Source organism: Rutilus rutilus, assembly GCF_951802725.1.
Source record: "Rutilus rutilus genome assembly, chromosome: 23".
Taxonomy (NCBI): Eukaryota; Metazoa; Chordata; class Actinopteri; order Cypriniformes; family Leuciscidae; genus Rutilus; species Rutilus rutilus.
In genome coordinates, this window is record NC_140233.1 from 16,322,188 (window position 1) to 16,349,024 (window position 26,837).

Sequence of the window (26,837 nt, forward strand, 5' to 3'; positions counted from 1 at the left end):
AATATAGCAATAAGATATGTTTTATTTATTTGGATTCCCTACCCCTTTATCATATGTTTTATAATCTTTTTGACAGGTCAGATGTCATTGGAAATATACAACAAGCCTTGCATATATATTCACATTGATTTAACAAAACGTTTACAGTCGGCAAACAGTATAGTTAATACAAAGAACTGTATAAATAATAAACATATAAAATGGAGTTTCAAATACACAGCGGTCACGAGAATTAATGTTCCATATACGGGTTTCAATTACTCTCTTTAAGTAAATGACAACAGTAGGCCTACAGTTTCAAATAAATAAGACTGTCGTTACCCTGAGAGTAAAAAGAATCATGTAATAATCTACCATTCACAGACGAGCTTCAACAATGATGACGGCCGCTCAAAATTATACAAATAATTATGATAAAAAATACATAAAAAAAAACTTTGCATGCGCGATTTTTTTTTCTTCCCGGGAGTCAGAGGGATTTTATTGACCCTCCATGTTCCCGGTGGGTGTCGGTGGCGAGCGGGATCCTGATGGGGAAATGTCGTGCAGTTTCCTAATGTGTTTTTTAAGATCAAAGTTCCTGCAGAAACCCTTCCCGCATGTCGGACAGGTAAAAGGCTTCTTGTCGTTGTGCGTGTGCATGTGAAATGTGAGGTTGTACACCTGGTGGAAGGCTTTGTTGCAGATATTGCACTTGAACTGTTTTTCTCCGCTGTGAGTCAGTTTGTGGTTCTTGTAGTTTCCTTGAAAATAAAACACGAATATGAGAAGCCAAACCCAATAAACATGGCAGGAATACAACAACACTGTAAAATAATAATTGTATTATCAAAAAGTTATGACAACGTTTTTTGCATTGCTTTAACTCATCAATTTTTTTAAGTTATACACGATTCAACTCATTTTTTTTAAGTCAGTTCAATGTAATTTAAGTCGAAATGACTTAAATATCCAAGTTGATTGTACTAAAAAATTTTGCAAATCTTGTTGTTTCTTTAAATAACAAATTGACATTATAAAATCCCTTTGAGGACAGATACCTTTCTGATGAAATCCTTTCCCGCAGAATTCACAGATGAAGGGTTTGTATCCCGCGTGAATTCGTGTGTGAGTGTTGAGAGTTGAACTTCGGTTGAAAGCTTTACCACATTGGTTGCATTTATGCGGTTTTTCCTGCAAAAAAGCGGATGAAAATAGATTTAAAAAAAAATATTTCACATATTTTACTTGACATTTTATCATGTAGGCCTAAATTTTGCTGATAAACACTTACGATAGGCTACTGATAACCGGAAATTCTATATTTAAAACATTAACATTATTATTATTAATTAGCCTATTATTATTATTATTATTATTAGCCTATAAATAACTTTGCTAATTTTTTTCCATAAGCTAGGCTATATCATTATTTTAGCTTTTATAGTTAAAAAATAAAAAACGTAGGCTATCCATGAAACTAAAAAAATCCCAAAACGTCTTTAATAGGATATTTATTAAACATTTAAAATGTAAATATCTAAATCTCCTAAAAGAGAGAAGTAGGCTATATGTAAACATGGAAACGGCATGATACGAACATTTAAAAATTCTGGTAGGCCAATATATTTTTCTTTTTTTATTATCCTATAGCCTATATAAAATAAAATATATGTTAATACCGAAACATTTATGCTATATTTACCAATAAAATAGCACCGAAACGGCAATTTAGTATGGTTAATAAATTAATTTGAGATATTACACCAGCAGCAGCAATGTAATTATTTGTAAAATCATGTGCATAATTACCTGAGTGTGTATGATTTTATGGCGACACAGAGTACTCGCTTGTCTGAATCCTTTGCCGCACACTTTGCACACGAACGGTCTCGCGCCAGTGTGAACCGGCATGTGACGCGTTAAGTTATAGTGCGCGTTGAACACCTGAAAATTACAAACCGTGTTAAAAAAAAAAGAAGGTGAGGAACATGTTGGCTAATCTGTGTTAAAACAGAAGATCAATCTCGCTCGTCTCACCTTGCCACAAACTTCACAGGTGAACACCTTTGGTTTGGTTTGAGGAGACCCGCTGTTCAATTTGGCCGCTGAGTTCTTGAACAGCTTCTCCGACAGGATGTGCGCGCTCTCCTTCATGTAATGGTGCAGGTGAGAGTGAGAAAGCTCTTTAAAAGACACGCCAGGAGGACACCTGTCCGCGGCGGCGCCCGCTTTGCTCTTCTCCGAGGAAAACAGGCTCTTCTGGCGCGCGTGCAGTGGCGTGTTGAGGAGGTACGACGCCATGGGGTGCAGGTTCACCAGTCCCGCGTGAGGCGGACACGCGCCTTCCCCGCAGTTCAGGTAACACACGGCGGCGCCCATCGCGTGGAACGACGACTGGTTGACCACGCGCGGCCGGAAGAGTTTGTACTGTCCGATGGCCGGGGTCGCGTCTTGCTGCTCGTTCTTGTAATTCAAACCGATGTTCAGGAACTCGTTCGCGCTGTGTGAAAAAGCGTCAGGGTGGTCTAATCCGTTAATGTGAAGTTTATGCGGCGGCTCGCAGGCTAGCGGCATGAGGGGGATCATGCAGTGCAGCGGGGCGGGAGACTGCTTTTGCTCCGCTTTCCCCACGGGAGCGTGGAACAAGTTCGGGAACGGTATCGACTTTGGCTCGGGCGTCCTTGCCATAATCCTTTCGATCGAAAAAGCGAGAGGTTTGGAGCTCGCGATCATGCTTCCTCCTGTTGGAGCCGAAGGGGCGCCGAATATTCCCGCTGAGTGGTACAGCGCGCTGTCCATGACTCGAGCGCAGCACCTGTACCTGTGTCCTCCTGTTCTTCTAGATAAGTTTGATTCCTCTCAGTGACCCGCAAGAAAAGACATCATCAAGCGCAAAGGCCCCCTGGCTGCTCCGCTGCTTGTAAATTGCGGACAATCAGCACTTATGTCCGCCCAGGATTGCTCAATAAAGAGTGTTTTGTCAATAGCGCAACTCAGGGCTCACCACGCGCGCGCGTCAAAGACACGTAAAGCAGCCCAGATGCTCGATTTACTCAGGCTATATCAATCACTAGAGCGGCTTTTTTTTCTCTCTCTCCCTTCACTTGTCCTACACACTGCTGTGGGTGACTAACTCAAGAAGGTGCTCTTTATTAGCACTGTAAAGCGCTGGGCGAATCTCCGGTCTCCTCGCGCCTCGCTGTGACATCATTGTACCTCGCGCACGATGACAGGCGCGCGCATGCATCATGTTTGTCAACATTTGACATATGAAAACTTCTATACCGCATTTTTAGGGGGGTTGGACTGAAGGGCGATTTATTTTTATTTTTTTCAAACAACATACTTAGGACTTTACTGCTTTTTAAATGAGACGTGCCGTGAAGTATTGCATAAAAACGAACACAAATTAAGACTTAATGGACATTATTTTGTTTTCCTGTTTTTTTTCTCCCGTTGTAATAATCTCATATTTATCTTCTACAAATTAGTTTATAACTCTGCATTTTGTCTATTTTCCCCCCTAAACTGTGTAAACGGTTACAAACCTTATAGCTAATTCACTGTAATAATAAAAAATATAGGCCTATATTTTCAACTTTTTTCTTTTGTAAATCATCTTGGATAATTAATATGGTTCATATAACATCATATTTTGAGTTTCTGTTGATTAAACAAATCTCCTACATTGTATTAACTCAAAATTGTAAGCAACTTAAATTTAAACCAACAATATTTTTTACAGTGTTGTAACACTAGTAAAAAACAAATATATATATATATTTTGTGCACGAACCTGGTAATCGAATTCACGTAGCCTATTAAAAACATTGTAATTCAAAATGGAAAATATATATTTTGCATTTTAATTCGAAAGAGCAAATAAAAAAAGAACAAAATAGGCTACATAATAACCCTAAAAACATACCGTTTTAAGGTTTTTAAATATGTTAAATGCAGGCAAATGTAACATATTGCCCTGTTCATTTCTATTTTTATACACAGTCTTATAATGTCACCTCAGGGGGCTGTTGGTCATGTATGATCGTAATTTTACCCCATGTAGTTATTTTTTAATTGGTAAAACTGTTTCAGCTCCAGTGTTTAAGCGGTCGATTACCAGCACCTGTTATCTGGTTTACAGCCTATGATGAATTCACAGATTTTTCCAGGCCTATCTATACATAATTTCATGTGAAATGTAATCAAATAATTATTATAATTATTTGCATGCCATTAGTGAAACTTCACGCGACCATGGTTTTGACATCACGCGCCACACATCCAAAAAAAGATTATGGAAAAGCCATATTTCGCATCAGACGACCTTCGTTTCCCAACGCAAACTCGTGAGGACGTTCATCTGGGAATTGTGCGCCAAACGAGAGGTATTAACAGCAAAAACGCCTCCAAGGAGCTGAGATCATGTCATGAGAGAGTGAGAGAGTCGCGCGCGTTACAATCTGTCCGCGAGCTAAAGCAGGAATGAAAAGTGGCAGTTCGGTGTGAAATACAGTTGACACTGATTCGATGCGACGTTTTTTTTTCGTCAAGGATTATTCTGATTAAAAGGTATGGGAAATGAGTGCGTCGATGACATACTGAGCGTTTAAAATATTTGTATGTTTATTATTAATTATTGGCTACTTGGTAATATCGTTTTTGTTTTTAAAATGGCTATTAATAATCAGCAGTAGGCTAGGCTATGATACATACGCTAAAATGATAATGTTTGTGTTTTCAGGGCGACTTTAGAACATTGCTAATTTTGACTGCTGTTCGGTTGGAAGCAGATGGGTGTCAAATAACCTGCAATTTTCAGCTTTTTCACATAAGCAGTCGCCTCACTGTTGTCATATGCTGCTCCTCAGATTTCCTCAGCTGGGCGAAGGGCGAAGGCAAAAGGGAAAGAGAGAGTGATTAGCCTCACGTTATATCACGGCACAAATGCATCTTAATATTTGTTTATTTTTGCATCTTAATATTTGTTGGCTATTAAAAGCTTGTCATGTTTTCCAACACCCATATTAAATATACGCCTAATCAGCTGCATATGATAAATAATTAGCTCATTTTTAAAAGTTTTAATATTTTTTTTAACGGTTCTATTGGTTTTATGATATGACTTGGAAAAATAAGAATCGCGCATTTAATTTCCCGTGACTATTTTCGCTGTAATTCCGTTAAAAGCATATTTCGTATGATACACAATTTATGATTCGATGAAAGCGATTCTCACAATCGTGATTTATTTATCTGACACTGAAGCCTTGGCATATTTTTTACCCTTAAAAAAGTATTTCTTCAAGGTCTCTGCTAGACTAGATGGCTGAATCGAAATTATCACAGTAAACCAACGTTATCAAAGTTGCATTTAAAAATGATGTCGTATAATTTTTAAACGTAGCCTACAGTATTAAACAGCTAGCGATGAACAGTTACATATACAGGTAAATATCTCCTGTTATACCTTTAACAGTCTTTATTTGACGTATTATTTTGTTAATTTATAATTTTTCTATGATGTTATTAATTATTAGTCTTACTAAGAGTAAAATGCCTAAAAAGAATGGGCATTGCGCTATTGTGTAGAAGGCAATTCCAGCAATGTGTTTCTATGAACAGAATTCCATTTCTTTTAGATGTGTTTGTTTAATATGATGCACAATAAAGATGAAGGCCATTTAAAGTGATAATGAAAAGAACATGCAGAAAACTGCACACTGAGTGGGTTTGATATCGAGACCAACAACTGCCATCGTTTTTATTAGTGACCAAAAAATGTTGCATGCTCCAGGAGAACAAATTCTAGTCATTAATAAATATTTTAAGTGTTGTTTATTCTTTGGCTAGTAAAAAATCTGCATTTCCTAAAATGTTATGAATTGCAATCTAATCTAGAGTATGATTAACATTTAAATGCATATAAAAATGAAAATATAAAAAGCATACTCTTTTCTTTTCTTTTTTAAATGCCCTATAAGTTGTATTTAGCCCTTGTGTTCATTGTTCATTTATAGGCTAAAATGTTCATTTATAGGCTACTCAGCCTTCATATGCATCACATCATAAAAAAAGACCAGAAAAGTGACATTAAAAACACTTTAATTGTAACACTTGGGCAATCTCAGGTGCACAAAGACAATAGAAATATACAGCTCTTGTTAAAATCCAGTGACATTTTCTTCCATCTGAAACATAGTTGGACAGCGACAGCATACTATACATGACACACTCAACGGTTACTTCTACAGAAAAATCTGAATGTGAACTCATAGCAATTGAGTGGAACAGTGTCACGACTTCATCGAAATAAACAGTGCAACAACTAGCATTTCATCCACCATATTTGGAGCTTTGGCCTGAGGATCCCAAGCTGATGCAAAAAAAAAAAAGCACATAAGCAGACACTACTTCCCTCACGCTCTGTATTTCTAGCTTTCACTTCTATGATACACTTACAAATCATCAGCAGGACCCCTGTGCTATTCGAGCATCACTGCACATCAAATACAGAACGACAGAGACACTTTAGCAGTCTGTAAGTGGCCAATGAGAGTTTTTACACAAGCGTGGTGACATCGGCTTAGACAGAGGGCAGAGTAGCACTGGCTAGGGAGCATGAAGCGCGAGCTCCAATCAGGAGAGCTGGAATCCGACCTCTTCGTTTCGAGTTTATGACCATCCGCACAGGTGGGACGTTAACCCTCCTCTTCATCGCTGTCCCTCATGGTGATGCCCTGCAGGCCGTCCGCGGCCGACACGGATGCCGTGGCTTCCTCGATAGTGAGCCGGTTGTAAACGGTCTCGTAGCTCTTGTTGTTCAGCGTGCCGTCCAGTACGCCCTGCAGCCTGAAGTCCCGGTACGACTTCTGAACCACAAAAATAAAGAGCAAGGAGAGCGATTCAATAGTTTAAGGACACGGTTTGACTTAGATTCGCCTGAAACGGCACTCGTGTCACGGTCAATTAGCATCAATTGAGTTTCCGACAAAAACTTCTTCACACAATGCATTCTTTTTCTTTTCTTTCTTTACCTTGACAATCTTGATGAGAGTTTTGAGTTGGTAAACATGCAGCTGCTGATCCAGTCTGTCCGTCAACCACACGCACATCGCCTTCATGAAAGAGTTGTACCATTGCTGTGCATGTAAGAAAGAGAGCGATTAAACCTTGAAGGGGACACAAATGCGATGGAAGAAAACATCAGCACTTTAAGCAAATAAAAAGATGACCTACGTGGGGCGCGAAAGAAAGAGCTGCTTTTGGTTCATGTCAAAAGTTCCCTTTCTCTTGTTTGATTGAGCCTCGAAATTTTCACATCTACAGACAAATTTTGCAGTCCTCAAAAACGTGTACAGCCTTTTTAGCAAAGGACATGCAAGATTACCTATTCAGCGTATTCAAGTATTTAATATTCATTAAGAGTCATTACTTCATTGCTCATTACAGAACTTCCTGCAAGTATCTTCTCGTGCCCCAAGTATCATGAGGTCACGTTCACACTTAATAACAACCCTAGAGAAACCAAACCAACTAATTACAGGGCTAACACTTGAATCAGCGTGTGAAGGGTCACCTTGCACTCAAAACACCTTTTAAATACACATTTTACTTTAGGTGAGGACACCTTTTATAATTAGCGGTTCAGAAGGCCAGACTTTTCTATGAAAGAAGCACGTTCTTTAATCAACGGCGTTTAGACGGTGAATCGGTTCTGTGACTCCGACTCGTGTTGGCATTCTGCCCACTGATTTCATTTCGGAAATCATTTTCTTTTCAAGACGAAATGTGCACATCGAAGAGATTTGCTTATCTAGGAGCTCATCACACGCACTCGTTTGAATACATGCACGAGCAAGACTGTGTGTCTTACGAGACCAGATCATCATCTGTTTGTTTGTGAAACGCATCACAAGGCCTGTTTTCATTGAGCTTCCCATGTATCCCATGTAATTTACTGTCAGGCTTGGCTTTAACGCTTTCAAATTTGTGACGGGAGCGTAAATGAATCCAAACAGCGCAAAAGTAATCAGCAAAGTCCGCTCCTGCCGTTAACGGAAAATGGGCAAAATGGAAAGATGAGAAGCCACTTAATTGAAGCACTTAGGCTGGTTGGGAAACAGATGACTGTGCCCTAATTGTTGGAGGTGAAAGAACGGCGACGCATTTCTTCATATCAGACGAATCTCCGTCCCGTGTGTCAGTAATCACATGCTTAAGTGTCCACTTGTCTGGTTCATTAGGGAGGCAGAGGAGGGTGGCCTCCACACCTGTGACCAGGCTGAGGGCCGTGCAAACCTCATCGCTCCGCTAATCACAGCGATTTAACGCCCCGGACAAACAGACCGCAGACTGCAAGGGCATGCGGCGACTGATTTTCTTATTTCCTCCGGCATCTCCACAACAACAATCGGCGGCCCGATGTACAATCGGCTCGTCCTCAAGAAGCAGCGCTGAAATACATTCACGGCTGAACTTTTAGCCGTCCAGAGATTCGAATTAGATTAAATGTTTTGAAACCGACTGACGGATTGGGAAGACTTGATGTTTGGAGATGCACCACACACACACACACACACAGGCTGCCTGATGAGGAAGTTTCTGTGGTGACACACGGCGACCCTTCTCTCGACTCACTCCTGGTGCATGACTGTGCGCGTGTGACACACATTAGCGGCTATTGGTGTTCAGGGCACCTCCATCCCACCCGCCTGTCTCCATCGGCGGCCTCGGCAAAAGTCTAATAAATCAAGAGAAGACATCAAACACTGCATCTCTCCAATCTGGCTCGGAATAGAAAGTTTTCGAAAGGCAATCTGCTCGGGATTTATAGGGGCGGGAGTGTTGTTGTGTACGTTCTCTCGAGTGTTTGTGTCCGTCTATAGATCTGCCGTCTCTGAAAGCGGCACGGAAGGATGAGCAGTGTGTTCTAAACAAAATTAAGGCGCGAGAGGTACGCGTTTGCGCCTTCTCTCTCTCTCTCTCTCTCGATGTTGTTTGAGAGTAAACGGGTCAACAGGAGCCCTGGGTGAGTGCTCAGGCACTGGAAGTGGTCACAATGGGCTGATGAGTGCTCTTGGTGAGGCCTCGTTGCCTCTTGCAACAAAAACTTTCCCCACCCCTTCTCACCTCCCTCTGCCTCGGCTTTACAATACCCACAGCTGAGGAGATGTGCCAGGAACGCAGCTGGAAACCAACTGGGACGGATTATAAAAAGGAATAGATGTTGGAACATTCATTCACTTGTAACGGCACACCTGAAAACAACAGCCTTAAAGTAATTCTGCTAGATTTGCATTGCTCTTTAAACTTATTACGAAACATTTCTGATGCTGGTGCGTCTAAGGCCTTGTTTACACCTGGTATCAGGATGCGCTTTGGTCGATTGGATCACAGGTAGACGAGGGAGGCATCTTTTTTGTTCACTTTTTCAACCACTTCCGTCCTGATTTCTTCGAGGGGAGGGTCCATGTATGGGGTTTTTCAGATCTTACGATCTAATGGACAAAATAAGCTCACGCAATTTACATATGACTCTGTTTACACCTGAATTCAGCGTAACGGGGCATAACGCAGCGGGTTCGGCACGAAACTTACGTCAAAGATTTTCTCGGTGTACATCTCGTCATTCACGCGGTCTCGCAGAATGTCCTGGTTCTGCCGTACGAAGGTGATGTAGGTATCTGCTAGATCCATACCAGGTTTCTGTTGAGAGTGACACATCCAAAGTCAATATGCTCATTAGATTAATTCATTCTGGGTATTCATTTGATTTTTGTTGATGCATTGCAAAGCGAATTTGACCAGAAAACATGCTGATGATTGATTTTGATTCATAAAGGTGCACTAAGTGAAATGTTTTACATTTAAGAAATCTATAATATTTTTGACAAATGTTTAAAACATCAGTCAGAACCAGTGGTCAAGTAAAAGCTGTTTTATCCCACATAAGGGCAGGTCCCCCTCATGGTGGCAGCCATTTTGAGATCACATGACCAGGTTATTCTTTTACCTTTGACAAATACCTTATTTCTTATTGCACCCTGTTTTCGTAAGTGTAATTTTGCTTATTTGTGTCAGCTTATGATTTAAGGCCTATTTCACACAAAGAACGATAACTATAACTAGCTATAAGTTATTAGCAATAAAGTTGTAATAATCATTATAATTCCATGAGAATAGCCCACACCACAACTATAATGATAATGACTCAGGAACAATATTATTGGAATCACTTTCAGAGCATTTTTTTTTTTCCAGTTGATGAACACTAAAAACATCAACAGCCAATCAGAATCCACCCGATTTTAAAGAGCTCAAGCATTTAAAGCGACAGATGACAAAACTGGCCGCACTTCTGAATCAATAAACAGATGGTTAGATTCTTATAGTTATCTTTCTTGGTGTGAATTGGCCATCACGGTTTATTCTTTTCTTGTAAAGACACTCTAAGAAAGGAGATTTATTACAAATATTAATAGGATGATTACCATTATTAATAATAAATACAAGCTGTTTTTTTTGGGGGGGCATTGATAACTAAATTCTTTGTTTTTATATGATGCCGGATTCAGAGCAGTTGTGTTTGTATGAAGACGTATAAGACAGTCGTGCAGCGAAATTAACAAAAATGACTTAGTACACCTTTAATTCAGCCATTATTTTCTTTGTATGACAGGATGAGCAAATCAAACACGAATACCAATACATTGACAGCCACCACCATCTTTGCCTGCTGAAGGATATTTATGAGAAAAAAAACGTATAAAAAAAAAAAAGTAGCAAAAAGCACCTACGACACTTATACCCCGTTAAAAGCAATCCTTTTACCTGTGGAAATGTTTTTCTATTCACACTGAGGCTGTTAAAACAGGACAAAAATGTCCTAATAGTGCTATAATTGCTGTGACACATTTCCCTCCCACGACTCAAGGGCTGATGTAGCTCGAGGGCTTGAACGCTGGAAAACCCCCTTTTTATTAGAGCGCAAAGAGACACCTGAACATCAACCTCCTGTTCTGGTCAAGCCTCGCTTCCTGTGAGTTTGTGTGTTGGTCATATGACAGAATGAAGGTCCAATGATGAAATAGTTGGTACCTATTTGAAAAATCGTTTTAAAAATCCTGTAGAGTTGCACGTGCAAGTTGTGAAAGCAAGCTTGTTCACGGAAAAGCTGCCTAATTTTGAAAGGAGCAAACTGTCACACTATTGACATTTATGTAGTAGCGTCACAAATTCTAGTTAGGTACTCCCCAACACTGGAGAGCAACACACACTGGACAGTATAACCTTCCTGACCGCATCAGAGATATGAATTGGACAAACAACAGTTGATCAGAAACGACTGGGATCTCAAGAGGGCTTCATGTCATGTTGAGTAAGAGGACTTCAGAGGTCTTCACAGACATTTATATTATAGCGGAGGGAAGAAAACTGCCACTTCCTGTGGAGAACCAAGCGTATAATCGCTGACGTATCATGGTAGTCACCTGTGGCTCCACGAAAGGCACTTGGGTGGAAGCAAAAACGGGGTATTTTTAACCCAATGCTCTTCCTTCCATCAGTCTGACAGGACGACAAAGCCCGTGATGGGACGATAAGTACACAAACACGATCTTCTCACACGAAATCCAACCGGAGGACCGAGGGACGATCCGTCAGGCCAGACAATGCCACGACGACTGGGTGTGGGCCATGTGTGAAAGAATAAATGGAGAGGTGTGGGATGGTGCGATTAAGGCCAGGTTAATGACTGGTTAAGCTGAGCGGATAAATGGCGTGGATGGGGAAACAGAAGAGAAAGGGAAGGGGAGACGAAATGCGCAGTAATTACACACAACTGCTAGCCTGGCTTCCTGCCACTGCTTCATTCACTGCCCAGGTGCAGGTGTGTGTGAGTGTGTGTGCGCGATAGAAAGCGTGTGAAGTGCGTTTGTGCAAGTTTTGAGTAAATACTCTGTTGTGGTAACGCTAATGCGAACGCAGATTCGAGCCGTGAGTGTTAGTGTGGGTGTGAATGTGCGAACGAGTGTGTTAACAGAGCGCTATCGGGAGGGCGTCTCGCCAGAAAGCCCCGGCGCTTGAATGGCAGCCTTCACAAAGGAGCAGAGGAGCTTAACCTTTCGTGACAAGAGCCCAGAAATGTTCAGTGCCAAAGGCCAGACCACAGCCAGGTTCTTCCCTCCCTCTCCGGCTTCAGCGGGAGCTGTGAAAAGGGCTTTACACGGAGCAGCGTTCCTTCTGCACAAAAGCGCAAGGTGGAGGTTACGTTATAATTTGAGGGGGAGATGGGGTGTTCGCCCGCTGCACACCTCGGGGAGCCAGACCCAAGAGCTCAGATGGAGCGATGGGGTTTGGATGTGTAGGGCTTGAACGACTTTCTGTTCTTAATCTCATCAGTTTGCTTTGCACACTGGCCCCAAATTGTTATTTGGACACTCAAGTCGCGTCTAAAAATTTATGAATGTCATCAAGTACATAAAGTAACATTTATCTGAAAGAAAGTTAGCATAATTGCAAAAAAATTCAAGTTTCAAATAGAAAACAAAACAAAACAAAACAATACAATAGGTAAACTGTTGGGAAAACTTTACTCGAAGCCTTTATATATGATGTATTGTAAAAGTATTTCTAATGCATTAATTATGCCTTTTAATGCACATTATAATGCATTGTATGGTCTCATGAATAATTATAACCACAGTTCTAACACATCATAATAATTATGTTTAGCCTATAGAAAGTATAATGCATTAAAATACAAGACAAACAACCAATTTTAGATGCAACAAGGTATCTGCAAATATTATAATGCATTTTAGCTTTGGTTACAATTATTTATGAAAAGATATGATGCATTTATAATGCATAATGCATTAAACCTTTATAATACATAAAATCTTTAAGTAAAGTGTTATCAAATTATTTTTTTACAAACATTGTTTAGACTAAGGTGGTGTATGGTTGATATATATATATATATATATATATATATATATATATATATATATACATACATACATACACACACATATACATACATACATACATATATACATATATATATATATATATATATATACACACGCACATATATACATATATACGTATATATATATATATATATATACACACACACATACACACTATGCACAAGCATAATTTAAACTAAAATATTTGAGTTTTAAAAGTGTCTTTAAGTTGCAAATGATAAAACACCAGGTAAACTTCAAAATCAAGACAAAATATTTTTTTTTATGTTATTGCAATAGATTAAATATCAAATGTAGTTTTTTTTTTTTTAAGAAATATAGTGCAACCAGTCTTTTGAAGTAAAATATGTACGTATTTTTTTAAGTTGCAAATGATAAAACTAATGGTGACCTGCTCAAAATTGAGACAAAACATATTTATACACTTAAATATCGATTAATATTTATTAATACATATCTATGAATGTTATTGCATAACAGATAAAATATATAAAAAAAATTTTTTTTAAATAAATATATCTTATTTATTAAAAATAAATACATTTACTTCAAAAGCACACTTTTGAAGTAAAATATATATAAAAAAATACTTTTTGTTTCAAATGATAAAACGATAAATGATAAAACTACAGCTAAAAGTATTGGAAACTTTTTGGTCACATTTAGAGGATCATGTTGATGATGTGCTGAACAACACCTGTGGTTCCTCTTCTAGGACACATGTGTGAACTTGTGGATCTGACTTTTTGATTAAACGTAGGCCCACATGGAATCTGCATTCACAGAATTCAGCAGAAAATCTGTTAATGACGGATGTTCCAATTCTGTGGATGTCCAAACATTCCCAGCCCTTGTGTGTTTGCATATGAAATATTTTGGCTAATTTGATAATGCTTTCATCTGCCAATAAAAGTGTAGTGCTGTCAGCACTACTGAACAATATTTAAATTTCATTCCACAGATTTTCCCTCTAAAATCAGAACAGCGAGGGAAAATGTCTGGAAATTCTAAGTATAGATCTTCCTAAAAGAGGCAAAAAAGGTACTTTTATCATCAAATTAAATTATATTTATACAGTACATACTTTTTAGGGCCACTGCATACTAGAATGATTTCTGAAGGATCATGTGAAGTCTCACTGAAGACTGGAGTAACAATGCTGAAATTTCAGCTTTGCCGTCACAGGCAACTAACTGTAATGAGAAGTCGTTCGTGTTTTTATTCAGACGGCCCTTCGGTAATACTCTCGTCCCGGTTCAGGAGGTCATGTGATTACTCAGTCTTTCCCTCAACCCGTGTTAGCTTCTTTCTGCTTGCTCACGGTCTGCGCTCTGAACAGTCTTGGTTCCTGGTGATTCATTAGCATCTTTCTCTGCTTGTGACGGCCCATTGTCAACACTGTGGCAGATCGTGAGACTGATTTTAAGCCAATGGGGTTGCTAATTAGTCTTGCTCAGCCAGCTCTGAAAGACGCTCCAATCCCGCTTTCAGTTGGCCATGAGTCGCAAATGATAAAAAAAAATATGTAATTGTGTTAAGTAATGATGAAATAATATGCATTAAGCCTTTTTTAAATATTAAAACCAAAGCAAGATGGAAATGCTTGGCAAAGCTGAATAGAGAATCTGTTTCCCTAAGTAAATAATAAAACACACACACACACACACACACAAATGCAAAGCAGCATGCACAAAAATATCCACACAGGGCATGCCGGCATCATGCGCACAGTTACCATTTATACACTTACTGGGACGTCCACATATTTGGCTGCTGCTTTTACCTTAAAAACAAACAAAAAGTACCTGCTTGATATCTTTGGCTTATTTGGTGTTCAGTGCGAAATAAGATCCCGGAAAGGGCGTGTGATAAACGTGAGAGACAACACTCACCGTGAAAGACAGGATTGAGGAGAAGAATGTTCCCTCGTCATATCGTGAGATTTTGGACAACACCCCATCCAAAACAGCTGCAAACTGTGAAAGCAAGTTAATGTTTGCGTGACAGGCACAAACACCTTTAGCACGAGCAGCAATTAACAATTTAGGACAAAGTAACATTCACCGAAAATGTACAACGTAGCAGAAAACACCAAAACACACATTCATTGGAAAGCTACGTGTTGAGTCAAAAACCAAATCGCACTGTTATGAAATGCGGCGTCTCGCAAGAGGCTGAGACGATGCCTGATGGGAGTACCTTTGAGACCAAGGAGGAGATCATTTCCTTAAAGGCCTCATCGATCAGGACATCGATTTTTGAGTGGTACTGCTGCTGTGGGACAGAAGAAGGGGGACAAGGAGGAGAAACATCAACAAATACGACGCCGAACAGATCGCAAGGCATCCTAAAAGAACAACACGCTCACAAAGACATATTTCGGGAGAGAGGAAAAATCCTCCCCGTGCAATAGGGCTGAGTTAAGCAGCTATTAGGCCCATTATGCCAATGAATGGCATTCCTGCTCTCGTTTAGGGCAAAGGAATTTGAAGGATACTTTTTGTGTGGGCCACAATTAGAGCAGCCTTGTGTTTTTCTAAAGAACCCGTCCAGCTGCGGCGACCAAAGGCTCACACTACATTCAATTAATCCGCCATTTCATGTCTGATAAGTCTTATTCACCTATTTTGTGAAAAAAAAAAAGAGAGGAGGAAGGAGAAAGCGAGGGCTCAGGGGGTGTGAGAGAGAAAGAGAGAGAGAGCGCATCCATTTGGGTGCTGAATAGATGCCTTTGCTGCATGCAAGGCAAGCAGGAGTTCATCTCCGCCAACAATGGCCATTCACGCCGAATCTAAAGGACACCCAAATTAAAAATTTCAATCAACAATGCGTGCAGATCGGTGACAAATTGAGGGTGCTAAGAGGTCACTGTCAGCAGCTCTAATTTTCTTTTCACCCCTTTTTTTTTCCCCTGCACGCAAAATGGCAGCTTTTTCATAAATGGCATTATAGGAGAATCTCGAGGACTTTTTACCTCAATTAACACTTCCATGTTTGCTTTTTATACGGCTAAGCGGCGAGGCTTTTTTTTTTTGCATTATCGCCGATTAAATAGGGAGGTCTTCGCCGTGTGTGTGAAAAACCAAAAGAACAATAATTTCTTTTGAAAACATTTATCTGGTAGCCATCCACTTCAGAGTCAGCGAGATGGCGGCTTATAAAGCATAACCTTGTATTTTGAAATAAAGCGGCAGACAAACTCGGGTAAAATCATCTTTTCTTTGTTTTTAAATAAAGTCTTTCACAAACATGCACCGTTGGCCATTAAACTCAATTCCGTGTGAAGGGAAATCAGTTGAGCATTGAGAAATACCTTTTAACCCAATTCTAAGAAGTAAGTGGAAATAAAAGTGGCAGTTTCTCGACTATCTCGCCGCACAAGGCCGCATGCTTTAGGTGTCAATGGAGGAGAAAATACATATTTTTTTCGTAAAGTTAGCACCTGTTTTATTTATTTCTTTATTTTGTTAGGACTGGAAAAGAGTAGTATCGACTACGACGACAATTCAGAAAAGAGAGAGCAGGATCTTGACTATACAAACAAATAGTTGACTTCTATTTCAGAAGATTTCATACATCTAAATGAGCATTAATATAAAGAAGACAAAGAATGTGCTGTTTAAAAAAATAAAATAAAATCTAAATTATTTGAAGGAGCAACTGATTTGGTTAAATGAAAATTTGAGATATTTTGAAAATGTCTCTGTTTTTTGTGTCAAAAAAATCAAATGTTATTTGGTTCCCAACATTCTTCAAAAATATCTTCTTATGTGTTCCAGAAAAGAAAGAAAGTCATACAGGCTTGGAATGTCATGAAGGTGAGTAAATGATTACAGAATTTTTTATTTTTGGAGTGAAATATCTAATTAAATGTTAACTGCACAAATTAAATTCTTTCTCTACTCACAAGCACAAAAGAAGGGTAGAGTGTATACTTACCCATTGTTGGTCAACCTTGGGTTCATGCAATAACGTGCAGGACATGCGGGGATGAGTCAAAAAAAGACAGTGAGCATAAAGATGAAACATCCTTGAATGAAAACTAATCTCAGAGCTGGTTAACAGATTTTGATCATTAATTGAAATTCAACTAGGTAATAAACAAACACAACACAAAATCTAACGAACTTGCTTATTTCAGAAGGAAGAATATGAAATGAGATTTACAGTCATTTATTAAAGAGAAAAAAACAAACCAAGCAAACTGCCACTTTAATGTCTAAAATCACTAATTCTGGAAGCTAAACGAAAGTCTAAACCTATTACTAAACTTAAATGTAGTCTACAAAGGTCCAAAAAACACAAACGCAAAGTTTATTTAGAGCAATTTTTTTGCTACTTGAACAGCACACACATCAAACACAATACACACCACGTTCACAAATTGAATATGAAGTTTGAAATCAGATTAAAATCAACTGGCAATGTGTGGCCAAGTCGGATTTCGATTAGTTTTCTACGTGTAACGTCATATCAACATTTTTTTAAATAGCATTTATAATTGTCTCGGAGTACACTCATTTTAACTGCGCTTCTGGGTTGTACGTCAGAACGTAGGCTCACTATTGGCCAGCATCACACACATGACCAGCGTCGGCCAATAGTGAGCCTCCGTGGTGACGTACAACCCAGAAGCGCTGCGCTGGTTCACGTGAACTCACATCATTCTGAAGAAAATGAATAGTTGAATAAAGTCGTTATTTTTGTTTGTTTTTGCGCACAAAAAGTATTCTCGTCGCTTGATAAACTTAAGGTTGAGCCGCTGTAGTCACTTGGACTATTTTAAACATTGTCTTTACTAACTTTTCTGGGCTGGCAGACATCGATTACTTAGCAGCCTATGAAGGAGTGAGCCAGCTCTCAGAGTTCATCAAAAATATCTTAATTTGTGTTCCGAAGATGAACGAAAGTCTTACGGGGTTGGAACAACATGAGGGTGAGTGATTACTGACAGAATTTTCATTTTTGGGTGAACTGACCCTTTAAAGTGAACTGTAACATTCAATTTGGATTTAAAATCCAATTCGGATTTGTCTCTAGTGTGAGCACATCCTAAGTGAATCCAAACTCTACTCTGGATCATAATTATCCAATTGAGAGCTTTCAAAGACAATCTGAACATCTTTCGCTCACCAGTCAGAAGTTGACAGAACAATGTTTTGATAGAGGTACATTCAATTCACTTTAGGTAGTATCTGAATGGCTTACTTATAGTAGTTGGGATAAAGTATTTTTATTTGAAGAAACTACATCTTTAATGAACAGCTATGTAAAATGTTCACAAAGAGAAAAGGCAATTAAATAGCTAGCCAAAGTATCATCGTAATTGCCATGCAAATGAGAAGCCAGTGTAATGAATTGGCTTGTTTGAAATCAAAATGGCAGTCCTCGGTGCTGATGGTTCTGTGGAAGCATTCTCCAGAGCATTAGGACCTTGTGGTCGAGACTTATCTCTAGGCAGAAGAAGAGGAGAATAATATCGCCCACAGAAAGAAAGGACAAAACACTTCAAACCAACCAATAACACCTGTGCTAGTTCAACTCAAAATCAAGTTTGAGGTATAAAAAGAGAAACTGATGGATCTTGAAAGCTATTCAAACGGCTGATTAGCGTAACGTAATTTAACGTCCTTAATCTTGTTTGTACCTCCTTGCTGTCAAGTTGAACAAAGACCAGATGCTTTTTGCAAGATGGTGTTCATAAAAGATCTACAGTACTTAGATAAACATAGATGTGTCCGCTCAAGTTTGTGACGTACCTCTTGACCTTGGTCGAGAACACAGAGCTTGGAGCACTGCTTCTTGGCGTCCATGAGAACATTGAACATTGTGCACACAGACAAGGGAACGCGGAAATCGGTGGATTTGCTAGACTTCTGCATTTTCGAGTCAAAGGCAGCTTTGGTCCTAGATATCAGAGATGGCAGAGAAATCAATTACATGAAGCTTCTGGCTGTAAAGGGACAGCCATTTATTCGTTCTTTAATAGCTGACCTTTTGACACAGGCTTCCATCATATCACTAGCCATCAGTTTGAGCCTCTGCTCCAGATGTTTGGCGAACTCCAGCTCTGGCCAGTGCAGGTCCATCACGAACATCTGAAGAGCATCCAGCTTCCAGAATAGATCTTCTGATGTGGCCGAGCCGTTACTGAGGAAGACAGAAACCGTGACGCGTCAGCACACGCTTGATCATTTCGACTTTACATCATTTTTTCACTGCAAATACATTACAAATCTAAAAAGGAGAAAGCATGAATGCCAAGGTCAAAGTACACAAAACACACTTTATAATAATAAAATGAGTTTGTTAACAGATTCGTGCAAAACAGATCAGTACTTGATGCCCATTTAACTATTTGAATGCCCATAAACTAACCATTTACTGCATTATTTAACATAAAGTGTTACAAAAAAGATTACATGATGGCATACAGAAAGAGTATATAGCTGGTCTGGTGTTTTCACATTTGCTTTTTTCAGGGGTCTGAGAATTTAGATTTATTTGAATATTCTTTATTTGGAAGTTATATAAAAAATATATAAAAATTAATTTATTAATATAATATATTTATTATTATTATTATAATAACATTTTAAATAATAGTTCATGTTAATATTATAATTAATATATCAACAGCAAACATTATTCATAGATAATAAGATTATTAGAAGAACATTATATATTATAATATATTAACATGCATTTCATTTTATCATCATAAAATATTCTTATATAATGTATTGTATATTATATTAAATTAATATTAATACATTTATAATGATTAATATATTAATTATAAAATATTGTTATAATAATAATAATAATAATACAAAATAATAAATTATATTATAATTAATATAATATTATATCAAATATGTAATATGGGTAGTCACAATTAAAATAGACCAAAATGGCACTTCAGTCCATTTTAATGGCCAAAGACAGTATGAATGCAAATAAAAAATGTCAGTTCTTTTTAACTCACTTCACGTTTGGGCCTCAAAGGTGAAATGATCTCACGTTAATGTAACCCCTACGATGAATCCTATTTCTCATTTGCAAATGTCTGGCAAATGAACTAATGTAAATGAATGAAAGGGTTCAGAGACTGAGAACTCAAATGTGAAAACACCTTCCATTGTCAATGAATAGTCAAGTCGTCCCCAAATTGCAAAAAAGCACAGTCAAACGACTAATCGTGCGAGAGCGACTCAGTAAAAGTCAAGTTGTCCTGCACCCAGCGGACTGAAGTGCAGCAGACGGGACTGTAAGTCTACAAGCTGCAGGGAGTCGAGGTCGAGAGCGGTTTCCACTGATGTTGTGTTCGAAGGGGCTCAAGAGATCTCCGCCAAGCGAGACAGATGGAGCGACATCACCGTGTCAACCGCAGTCGACACAACAACTCGCAGTCTCTGAGCTCGAGTGCGTGACGTGACGAGACGAAAAAAGGCCACTCGGTCCACTTGCTGTTAAAAGACTGTTACCTTCACAAGTGGCGGTCCGGGAAAATAAACCGCTTGGCAAAGTCCGCTGTGCAATTAAAAGGGGCGAGCGCGAGCTCCCACTCGGTTAATTAGCGGCGGTACGGTCCGTAAGGGCCCCCCCGGGGGTGCGCGCCTCCGCCTCCAGCACAGGGTGAACAAATGGACCAGTTTCTCGTCTGCTGAAGAGACTCCCCGAGGGAGAACACAAAGTTCTCGCCGAATCTAACAACCAGCTAACCACAGAGTCCCCTCTGACAGACACCCACAGGACTACACCCACTACAGACACTGTTTCAGGCCTGAAAGCTGGTGTGCTTTTGCAGTTCACACTCTTCAGGCTAATTGAGACGGATGCGATTTAACTTTCCGACGTTATTTAGCCTCTCGTAGCTGTCAGAAGTTCTTTTGTAGAGCGACGCTGTTTACATCTTGTTTTGAGTGAAGCCAATTGTTCTGGGATAAACCTGGGTTTTTGGTGTATGAGGTCACTATGCTGTAGTGTTACCCAGATAACCCCCGACGGCAGAGAGAAAACAGTGCTGCTGTTTATCATCAGATGCTCACAGCGGGATTAAACGCGCCCGCGCTCCGCAGATTGAACCGACGATACCTGGGCGCTTCACTATAGGAAGAAAAATGAATGTTTATGGAGACTCGGGCGCCCATGTGAATTATCTTTTAAACAGGTTTCTGTGATTTCGTTGTCTTTCAGACTAAAAAACAGGATATAGGCACGCACAACACACACCAAACACAAGCATGTGATATCTCTGGTACTCACAAAATATCTGGCAAATTAACTCCTTGTCCGCTGTAAATCAAATGCATAACTGTGTTAAATTTAACCGATGAATCACACCAAAAAAGCCACACACCACGGCCTAAACATGACAGTATATAACAGCTATCAAGCAACTTTGGCACAAAAAGCACTAAAATGAACACCATCACACCAATGTTTTCAAGCAATCACATAGCCAACAGGATCATCACACTCTGATGGAGACAGGGATGGGAATCGGAAGCAATTTAATCATTTGATTCAGTGATTCTGGTTCCTTAACAACTCCATTAATGATTCTTTTGTACTTTAGAAGAAGCCCAACCTAATATAATTGGCCTTAACTATATAACTTAACAAAATCAGTACTATTTTTCATAACCAATCAGTTCTTTTTCATTGAATTACCATTTTTAAGGACTTAATACAATAAAAAAATGTAGTAATTAAGCAGAAAAAGTAGTAATTCTATCATGTGACTATCAGTCAACAACTGAAAGTGATTCAATAAGTTGAGATTCAAGCATGTTTCAAGTAGATGGATCAAACAAATAATAATAATGAGTTTATAGCAGATTCATTCAACCCATAAGAAATTTTACATTACAAATTAGTTATTTTTCTATTAAAGTAACATTTTAAAGGCCTTAATATAATAAAAAAGTGGTTCAGTCTCAGCTGCAAGTGATTCAATGAGTCGAGATTCAAGTGAGTCAGCAGATGATTCGTTTAGACTAAACAAGTTTTTTGCCAATTAATTAAAAAGAACAATCACAAATTACACAAGTTGCGTTAATTTTTTTATTGTTGTTGTGCAAAATAGCTCGCAACTCGGCTGAAACGCTTTCGTTTGTTGTGGTGCTGTAGATTCAGCGGTTCCTGGACAACGGTGCCGAAGAACGCAAAAATTCGTGACAAGCAGATTTTTTTTTTTGCAAATTATGGAACTCGTTCTGAATAAAACAACTTCTTGATTCCCAACCCAAGCTGACAGACATGAAACATAAAAACAATCTACAAAAACTAACATAACAATCATGCAAATAAGGATGCACTTTATGTAACCGTACTATCGTTACTAATTCATAATGCTAAAGTGAGTGTATTCATTTTGTTATAACTTATGTTTAACACACAAATGCTTGTTTTAGCAATAACTAAAACCAACAATTGGAAGCATCCTCTAGGCTGCATTTAAAATGTATATGCCACAATAAATATATCTGAGTGTTTTTAAGGGCTGGTTCTAACTAGTCATGTGACCTCTTTGCAGCTATACTAAGCATATGTCAAGAACAGTAAGCAGCGATGGCGCCCAGCTGGCCCATACACACGTGCTGTCACACAGCGGCCCCATCCAGGAAGGGGCTGAGAAGCTGGGCATCTGAGGGAGGTTAAGAGGCAGGTTGGGAACCCTGGGAAGTGGAACGCTTGGCAGATTGTTGGTGATGGTCCTGCCAGAGATCAGAGAGTGAAAGAGCAGAAAGCACTGAGAGGAGGCGAACAATAAGACAGTTCATCAGATGAAGAGCAGAATAAACAGCGGTTGACTGATCATTCTGTGGCATCAGAAGGGAAGGAAGCAGCTTATTGACAGACTCGGGGGAAGAGATTCGCCTTAGTCGGAGAAGACGGCATATTTCATTTGTGAAAATGTGGTTGTGAGACACGGACATACAATCTGTTCAATGCCGTACTGTATTAAGAGCCATGTTCAGTTTGCAGTCTAAGAGACCCAAGATATATATTTGTTTTATTTTAATTTTGGTAAATTTTTTATGAAATGTCTTTTGCTGGGGTCAAACCGACCCCTTAAGAGTAAACATGTTAGTCACATTTCTGAAAGGTTCAAAAAAAAAAAAAAAAAAAAAAAAAATATATATATATATAAATAATAATTATATAACTATTATTAAAAAATAAAATAATTATATAACTATTATTTTTATTACTATATATTATTATGTATAAATAAAATTTATAATAATAATAAACCCTATAGTGTTTTGATAAGAAAATTGGGTCAGATTAACTCACTAAAGACAATTTATTATTATTATTATATATTGAAATGTTTGAGGGAAAAATACAAGTTTATTTATTAGGTCAGAGGAACTTAAAAGCAAATGATCATATTTAATTTCTTTCAAATTGTTATCATAAATAATAATAATAGGTAGTAATAATAATAGTTATTATTATGATTTATAAATAATTATCATTTATAAATAATAATAATAATTAAAAAACCTAGAGCATTTTGATTAGGTCAGAGGAAATGATTATGGGCAAATTATTATTTTAAATGATGATTATTATTTGTTAACATGTACATCATGGGGGACATTGAGATTCCAAACATCTCACCAGAACATGAGAGTTAAGGTCCTACGTAAGGTCTAATTTTCACAACCAGTGTTTTCTGAAGTTCTGCATCCACTGGAAATTGTCGTCAAATGAATGATCACGACCCAACATACAGACTAAATCAGATTAAATATGGCGAGAATAAGCTGGAAACTGAAGCAAATCAGAAAAGTACAAAGCGTTAATGGAAAAGGAGGACGACCATCTTGGAGGCTCCATTCTTTTCCCGCTCTCCAATCATCTTTTCATTCTCTGAAACATGAACCAGTTAAAAGCTCTGCTATTAATAACCTGACATGTTTAAACAAAACATGGCGCTGCATTCTCCAAAAAGCAAAGAGAATCAATCGATGAAAAAAAAAAAAAAACACCACCACACACAGCAAAATCATGTTAGTGTGAGGTTAAACGGGGTCTTACTTCACAGACTGCCACGTCTCCTGTTCAAAGCCGCGGTGAATGGACTGAGCTATAGACGACTCCATCAGGTCAATGTAGCGCACCACTAGAGGGATGTACAGGTCCTGGAGGTGCTTGTGGAACGTTCCATTGTACAGGTGAGCTGGAGAACATGAAGGAAGAGTGAAGGCTTTACAATGTATCGGCTGATGTGCAACCAGTATTACAAGGCAACATACTGTATGTTAGACCTCTTAAAGCTGTAGTGCAGTGGAAATATATCTAGAACGCCACTTCCAGAAATCATTGGCACCTTTTTTTTTTTTTTTTTTTATTAATAAAACAACATATACATTCTTTAGGATCTTGAAAAACAAAACCCTTGTGTTGTGTTCGGGTCATTTTGAGAGATTTTCTTTTCCCTGAAAATGTTACTTAGTGTTATCACACTGGACTAAAACTTACTGAGTGGCTCACACAGGATCATTTTAGTACTTTTTGGGGATTTTTTCCCCCACCTTGATACACTTGCTGTGTTCCATTATTCGGTGATAATATAGCATAACGAAAGATTTACAAGCAATTTTTAAAAGGCCGGTCATCAAAGGTGTTACAGAGTTTTCAACACTAAAGTAACAAAACAAATGAGTGAATTTATTTGCATAACAAATTTAATGGTTTCAAAATCTCATGTGAACATGGTGGTGTTGTGTTGTCGAGCTACTCAGTTGCACATAAACTACTAATAAGGTTTGCAAAATGAGCAGTTTTATTGTAGAGGAGGGTGGGGTAAGATGTGCCACACTCTTAATCTAGAAAACTATGGGTGAGGTTATGTTTGTCACATGACAATGTTTTTAAGAAAGGTCCCAATTTATATTCTACATTCTGATATCACGAAAATGCACCTGCTAAAATGTTCTAAAGAACTATCTCCATTTTCGATTTATGATGATTACTAAAATATACGGTAACGAAAATGGCAAGTGTCCCAATACAGCTTCACTGACGGTTAACAGGCTAAACCTTTTCCTACCTGCTTTTTGAAAATGCAAATGAAAATAAAAACGTGGAAAAGGTTTGTACAATGGACCCTTTCAGTCCACTGTACAAGTATAATGTTATAAAAAAAAGTTATAAAAACTACAAAGTTAATAATGATAGAAAATCATAAGAGTCTGTGAAAGCAGTCCATAAAAAAATATTAATAAAACAAATGATCATTTATGTTAATGTTTTTTTTTCTTTTCTTTTGCTGATTGCAGACTCCCTAAAATACAATTAGTCACCTAGTAGACAACATACTGTGTATGTAAAAAGTGGCACAGCTTATCTCCCGTAATCTCCCGTACATGCAAATGCACTCAATGTAATTAAACCACTTAGAAGGAAATGGAGGTCTGAGAGAGAGAGAGAGAGAGAGAGAGAGAGAGAGAGAGAGACATGTCTCCTCAGGCATCATTAAGTGTAATTCCCATCTCTCTGTTCCTCCTCATTAACACTAGCCTTTTTACTCTCATGGGTGTGTGAGCTCATTCCCAACCATTTAATAACGATGAAAGTCATTTGAGCATTTAGTGTCAATGTCACCACAATTTTTTGTCGTGTGCACGCACTAAAACCTGTAAAAGCACTCAAGTCGCAACTGAAACGAATCCCGGTCCAAAATCAGGAAAATTAAAGATTTCATCCTACAGTGTTATCTGCTACTTAGGGGCATTTGGTTGTTCTAAGGATTTGAAATAACGTGATGAATTAAGTAGACGACTCTAAATGAGGATCTGTCGAGAAAAGTTCAAGGTAACATTGAGATTTATTAATTATTATTTTTTTTTTTTATTTCTAACATCAACTATTTCTGGGTGAATTCTTCCATTAAAACTACCAACTACCAAACAGGCAAATTTAAAATAGTTTTCCCAAAATTTTCAACATGTTTCCATCAGGCTTCCCTCATTAGATTTAATTTCCGTGAGATTAATGTAGTGAGGAAAGCAATTTGAGGGGATCTTCTTCAAGAAAGTTCATACTGTATATGAAAGAGCGTGGGAGTTCCCTATATCTTTCTGCCAACTGTCTGTGTTATTACAGGCTGCCATTTCCATTGTCATGCTCCCTAGATAACCAACCATTTCTATTCCAAATAAACTGCTGTTTGAACGAGACACTAAAGCAAATCTCTATATTACCGTCGCAAATGTCACAGTCACACGAAACAATCTTTAACTGGCTGCAGTTAGGGTTAGCTCCTCGCTCAATTAACTTCATGTTATGGAGTATTCAAAACTATTTTCTGGGATCATTTCTTGTTGGTTACGAGAGACCTATGCTCATGTTGGACACTTTGGCAGGATTCGGATATGTGACCTGTCTAATAACCCTCCAGAGCCACTAACAGATCACACTGTATATCTAACGAGTGTGTTGACCAATAACAGTGCAGCATGTTAACCTGTTCTCCTAACAAGTATTGTTCTCCAAAGCAACACTGGTGAGCAGTGAGAACATGCTATCAGAACTTTGGACAAGCGGAAGAGTGGAGAAACAATGCAGAGCGAGGAGAAAGACAGACAAACGTGTTGCTTATAGCTGAACTCATTTCATACACAGTTATTGAACTGAATTAAATCTACACTGAAGTGACTTTAGCTGAATAATGACACTATTGTCTTTTTTTTTAGAGCTGCTTTACAGCAGAATTGAATTTTGTTTGCATCATTGATCATTATTTTCCTATTTATCACTGTAAAGCTGCTTTAAAACTGTAAAAAATTGTTTTGCTGCAATTAGTTACAACTTTAGTTTAGTTGGATATTTAAGTTCTCT

The 26,837-nt window shown here is 38.4% G+C and overlaps 2 protein-coding genes across 13 annotated transcripts in view; both read right to left on the reverse strand.

Annotated features, from left to right (window-relative positions):
• Positions 1–254: 254 nt before the first annotated feature.
• fezf1 (FEZ family zinc finger 1) lies at positions 255–2,912 on the reverse strand. The gene is made up of 4 exons (XM_084396267.1): positions 2,020–2,912; positions 1,792–1,926; positions 1,041–1,173; positions 255–743 (listed from the first exon to the last, which is right to left on the reverse strand). Exons 1-4 carry the CDS (start codon positions 2,779–2,781, stop codon positions 481–483), a joined length of 1,293 nt encoding a protein of 430 aa, XP_084252393.1. The 5' UTR covers positions 2,782–2,912; the 3' UTR covers positions 255–480.
• A 3,158-nt stretch (positions 2,913–6,070) lies between these two features.
• The window catches only part of cadps2 (Ca++-dependent secretion activator 2), a 153,667-nt gene continuing 132,900 nt past the window's right edge, over positions 6,071–26,837 (reverse strand). For 2 of the 12 annotated variants that reach the window (XM_084397481.1, XM_084397479.1), the window contains exons 19-30: positions 24,033–24,174; positions 22,580–22,699; positions 21,246–21,275; positions 18,972–19,127; positions 18,737–18,884; positions 16,917–16,931; positions 15,177–15,251; positions 14,870–14,953; positions 14,728–14,760; positions 9,583–9,690; positions 7,020–7,124; positions 6,071–6,854 (exon numbers count right to left, since the gene is read on the reverse strand). In XM_084397481.1, the coding sequence (XP_084253607.1) occupies positions 6,684–6,854; positions 7,020–7,124; positions 9,583–9,690; positions 14,728–14,760; positions 14,870–14,953; positions 15,177–15,251; positions 16,917–16,931; positions 18,737–18,884; positions 18,972–19,127; positions 21,246–21,275; positions 22,580–22,699; positions 24,033–24,174 (1,187 nt within the window). In that variant the 3' untranslated portion in view covers positions 6,071–6,683. Of the gene's footprint in view, positions 6,855–7,019; positions 7,125–9,582; positions 9,691–14,727; positions 14,761–14,869; positions 14,954–15,176; positions 15,252–16,916; positions 16,932–18,719; positions 18,885–18,971; positions 19,128–21,245; positions 21,276–22,579; positions 22,700–24,032; positions 24,175–26,837 lie in introns of all 12 variants that reach the window. The other 10 variants (XM_084397484.1, XM_084397483.1, XM_084397488.1 and 7 more) reach the window with 7 other exon arrangements.